Below are 5,187 nucleotides of genomic sequence, written 5' to 3'. Positions count from 1 at the left end.
GACCACAGCCTGACTCCGCGCTGTCTCAAAAACGTCCTCGGCTTTGCAAAGAGAGAAAGGATAAGAGAGAAAACAGTTTCAATATAAAGCTTCATTATGGGATTTTCACAGAAACTAAAGTCAGCCAGAGAACAGAAAGGTGCCTGGACTCTTACGGCTATTTTTAACGCTCTCTCGAGTACGTGAAAGTGTCGCATCTTGAGAAAATGGACCATTTCACTGCACATTCTTTGGTGTTGAGTTACACTGGCGACCAAAGTCCTTCCAGGCAGGCCAGGGTCCAAAGCGCAGGACCCGGGTCGGGCTGGCAGGGGGACTGGCCTGGGGCTGCAGAGGGCGGCCAGGGGCGTCTGCGGGTGACCCAAGTGACCCAACGCCGGCCTTCGACGCCGGCCTCTTTGCGAAGGAAGGATGCGGGTAACGAGGCAGAGCCCACCGGGAGGAGACAAACTGAAGTTCAGGGTCTGAGCACAGGGGTGGGGACCAGGGTGCCTGGGAGCAAACGGGGTCGCTGAGGGATTTGGGGAGAGCTTTTCCTGGGGAGCCTGGGGCTGGCCCCCCATGCGGACAGGACTGTTGGGACCTTGGGAGCTAGTATACTAGAAAGTACAGTAATTGGAACTTCTATGATAGAAACTACAGTGCCTTGTTTACTGAATACCTGTCATTCATTTTGATGATTTTAGATGGTTGGTGGACTCTGGGACAGATTTCAAACAAGATCTTTCTTGGCACCAGTCAAACCAGTCACTTTGTAAGTTTTATCTGCTCATGTTCTCATGTCTCGATTTTCCCGTCGCATATTTGTGGTTAAGAATCGGCTGATCTAGCGCATGGTTGGGGGCGGGGGGCACACCCTCTGGAGAGCAGCCCAGAAGCCCGCAGACTGCCGCCCCGCGACAGGAAAGGACCCACATCCCAGCTCAGTTGTTTAGCGCTGCTTCCTCTTGTTTTCTCTTAACCTCCTTAAAATCTAGACCATTAAATATACCACCTCAATCTAAAGACAAGGAGGGCTTTATAAAGAATCGGATATGAAGAATCACGATGCTGCAAAATCCATGGACTTCAAGGAATTACAAATCATTTTCCGTCAACTTTTGTGTAACGTCGTTCTGAGTTCTGCTGATGCTAAGAACTATGGCTTAATTACTCATCCTCCCGCATAAGTAATTTTGTTCATTTCGTCTAAAAACTGGCATCTCTGCCTTTGAAAATGTTAGTATTTGTGTTCTCACTGTAACCCACATTCCAGGTCATCGTCTCGATTTTGATTTTTTAAATTCAGTCTTGAATATTTCGTATACACAAAACGTATGAATAAGAATATAATTCGTGTGTCATCTTCCGGCTTTAGAAACAAAGCACTGGCAGCCCCGGGGCAGCTCCTCTGTGCTTCTCTCTAAGCGCCTGGCCCTTCCTCAGGGAGCGCCGCTGCTGTGGCTGCGATGTTTCATGTTTTCGTACATCCCTATGACCTTTAAACCACGTGTGTTATTCTTGACCCAAATGTGGTATCGAGGTGTGTGGTTTAAATTCAGTATAAGTGGTCTCATACACACATTTATACAACTGCGCGTTTTGTTCGGTGTTGTGTTTGTGAGATTCATACAGGTCGGCACCTGAATCTCCAGGTGTCCATTTTCCCTACTATGTAGCCTTTCATTGAATGGATATACCACAATTTAGTCATCCATTGTCATAGTTTAACTTTTTTTCTGATTTTTACTGCAGTTGGAAACAATGTCCTCATGTCTTCATTACCCAGGCATAAAAACATGTGTGGGTTTCATACACACATACTCATGTCCACCGTGGCTGCACCAAGAGCTACCTTCATTTCCTGAGTTTCATCCCATTCTTCTCCAATGAGTTTTACGAGTGTCTGTGCCATCACCAATGCTTGAGTTCTCGCGCTGTGGTCAGCATTGGAGATTTTCAAATTGAAAAAACTTCCAATTTTATGAGCATAACATTGTACTTCATTACAATATTAACTTACATTTACCTGGCCACTGATCATCATTTTTTATAAGTTATGACTCATTTGAGTGTACACATCTATAACTTACCTCATCATATATTTTACCCTTTTTTTCAGTTGGGTTTTTTATGTCTTACTTATTGATTATAGAAATTTTTGCCTATTATTCTGGATAAAAACCCTTTATTGGTGACATGCATCCAAGTATCTCCTTCCCATCTGTGACTTTTTTCTATTTTATAGTGCCCTTTGCTGAACCGAAGTTTTGAATTTTGCTGTAACTGAACTCACCCATTTTCCTCCATGTCTAGTTATTTTTGTGGTGCTTTTAATAGATATGTCCTACCTAGAAGTAATAAAGATATTACCCTTCTTTACTTACATTTTTTCTAAAAAATAATAAAGTTTTGCTTTTCGTATTTATTTATTTAAACCACTTGAAATTGATTCTTGCTTATCTTAGTCCAGTTTAAAGAATGGACTCTACTAAGGATTTTAATGAGTTATTCTTAGCCCGTTGGTTACAACTTGTTAGTGGGGAGTCACAACCAGCAAATTAAATAAAACAAAATATGAGAATGAATCACATGGAGCTTTAAACAGATCTGTATATTTTGCAAATAATATTATAGCCAATTATGGAGAATAGTGTGAAGCAGGCAGAAAATACATAAGCAAGATACATGCTTTCCAAAATAAGATTATCTCATTTTTTGTCTCTGGCGTTCCATCCGATTTTCCAGTTTGATGATAGTCAATTTGATCATCACCGTAACGTAAGGGTTAATTTTGGATATTTAATTTTGTATTTACCTAATCCAAAGTAATTACAAAATAATGAAGATTTTTAACCTTAGCAAAATTAATGAGAGTTTTGGGTATAATTTCAGTTATGAAAAAATAATATCAAATCTAACATTTTTCAAATCCTTGAAAATCATATCACTTGATTAAAACCAGTTTAAATTGCCTGTAAAAATTTTTTTTTTTTGTTTTTAGAAGAAAAAAGGATAATGAAGTGGAAATAAGCAAATCCTAATTAAGTTTAACTGCCGAATCTGGAATTGCAAATGGTGACAATATTGGGGAAAATATTGGGTCTTGTCAGCAAACTTAGATTTTATTGAGCCATATTCTAAAAACAACGTGTAAATTTTTTTGATAATAATTATTTAAAAGATGGTTTTGCCAAATATATAAAATACCCCAATATAAATAGTAGATTCTGTTGTATAAACTGAATGGTAATAATTTAAATAAAATATTGAAACATTCAAAAATGTAAGATCCTTGTGAACACAGCAAGCTGAAATCATTAATAATCCCATTCAAATATCTCTTGAAAGAATGAAGATATAAATCATTGGCACTGACCGAATTATGTGAGTGATGATGGAAACCTTTCTTAGCATCTTTTTACTTAAATATCGTCTGGTAAAGTAGCAAATGGCTCACCCCGATGATAAAATTGTTATCCAGTTGATATGGATATATTGTGTTTTTTAAATGATAAATCACTTGATGGATTAAGAGCTATATGTCTTAGTGAGGATGCCCACACCTCAGAGCTGCTGAGGCGACCGCTCCCCCTGCAGCCTTCCTCTGTGCAGGTGTTGCTCCCAGGAGCCCATGTGCAAACCTGTATGCAGGTGTGGCTGTCAGCTTGGTTCATAATCTCCAAAGTCACGGAACAACCGAGATGGCTTTCTGCAGGTGGATGGAAAAGGTACACTGGACAAACACACTAGAGTGTACCTATGCAGTGGAGTCCACCCCACAGCGACAAGGACAAATGGGACACAACGATGTGGATGAACCTTAAATGCATGTTGCTCAGTGAAATGAGCCAGACCCAAAGTGTCACATATCGTATGATTCATTTGTATGACGTTCTGGAAAAGGCAAAACAGCAAGGACGGGAATGGATCGGCGGCTGCCAGCGGGTGGCGGAGGGGAAGGAGCTGACCGCAAAGAGGCGACACGGGGCACATCTATGGAGCTGGAACCGCTGCGTGTGGCTCTGTGGGTGGCGCTGCATTTGTCAGCCCGTAGAACTATGCACCACGGATAACAAACTTTGCTGCATGCAAATTAAATATTAATTAATTACTTAATATCTACCAGGATGTCATGGGAGTCCTGGATGGAGTGCAGATCGTGGCAAACGCATCTGTGATACACATAAATGACGTAACTACCGTTCAGTGCATGGGGAGCAAAGGAGTGGTCCTAAGTAAATGTGTACCTGAAAGAATTTGGAAACGGTATTTTGACTGAACACTAACTCTAAAGACAGAAAGAAGCGTGTAGAAGCCTTTACGCTGCAGGTGGCGAATGGGTTTCTCACGGGGCAATGGGGTGGCGATTCTAAAATTTCTTACGTGTATACTAGGTTTGAGCAAAAAAAAGCAAGTATTTGGTAGGTAATGGGAGGCAGGTGTCATAGGGTCCGAGAACGACATTAGAAATGAGTGAGGGGGACAGGCTAAACCGAGCCCCGTGCGCTGATCCCGTGAGAGAGCCTGTGAGCCCACGGCCCGCGAAGGAGCAGGGAGCAGATGGAAAATGTGTATAGATGTGTGGGTACGCATGGCCTCGTATGCCCCCACCTATTCCTATCCCTGGCCCCTGAGAGAGCCTAGACGTAGGGACACCCCAGCAGCCACAAGCACATCTAGCGGCCAGCAGTTGGTTTTTAAACACCATACTCTAATACAAGAAGTTTTGAGATCCTTGGAGAAATGGCTGATTCTAGGGCTGGAGCTGGAAAAAAGCAATGTAAACGCGGGGCTCCTTGCGCTGCCCTAAGTGTCTTGTGTGAGTCACTGAACTTCGTGTCTTGTGTGAGTCACTGAACTTCGTGCGGTGGCTGCTTCACTGACACCACAGAGGACAAGCCTCGACGGCCTACAAGCCCCGCTCAAGCATGAAAAGCCCGTGTGTCTGAGCAAATGGGCCGTGCGGCTTCACCAGCTAGGGCACGCGAGTCTGACCGCTGAGAGGGTGCAGCGAGGGGGCACCCACGTGGGCGGGTGGCCGGGGAGCGGCCGGATGGTGAGCGGGTCCACGCGGGCGACCGAACGCGCTGCGCTCAACTCGTCTGGGTCCCACTTCGCTTAAGGCCGCGTCTTCAGTCCACGGCCACGCCACCCTGAACACGCCCGATCCCGGCTGATCTCGGAAGCTCAGCAGGGTCGGACCTG

At 43.7% G+C, this 5,187-nt stretch overlaps 1 protein-coding gene across 1 annotated transcript in view; it reads left to right on the top strand.

The window, feature by feature from the left end:
* The window catches only part of SPATA48 (spermatogenesis associated 48), a 42,490-nt gene that overhangs the window by 22,440 nt on the left and 14,863 nt on the right, over positions 1–5,187 (top strand). Inside the window, exon 6 of the mRNA XM_011377282.2 lies at positions 687–754. Coding sequence (XP_011375584.2) covers positions 687–754 — 68 coding nt within the window. The remainder of the gene's footprint in view (positions 1–686; positions 755–5,187) is intronic.

The sequence above is a fragment of the Pteropus vampyrus genome, unplaced genomic scaffold, assembly GCF_000151845.1.
Source record: "Pteropus vampyrus isolate Shadow unplaced genomic scaffold, Pvam_2.0 Scaffold308, whole genome shotgun sequence".
NCBI lineage: Eukaryota > Metazoa > Chordata > Mammalia > Chiroptera > Pteropodidae > Pteropus > Pteropus vampyrus.
The sequence above is the reverse complement of the archived record's forward strand: the minus strand, read 5'-3'. Positions and strand labels throughout refer to the sequence as shown.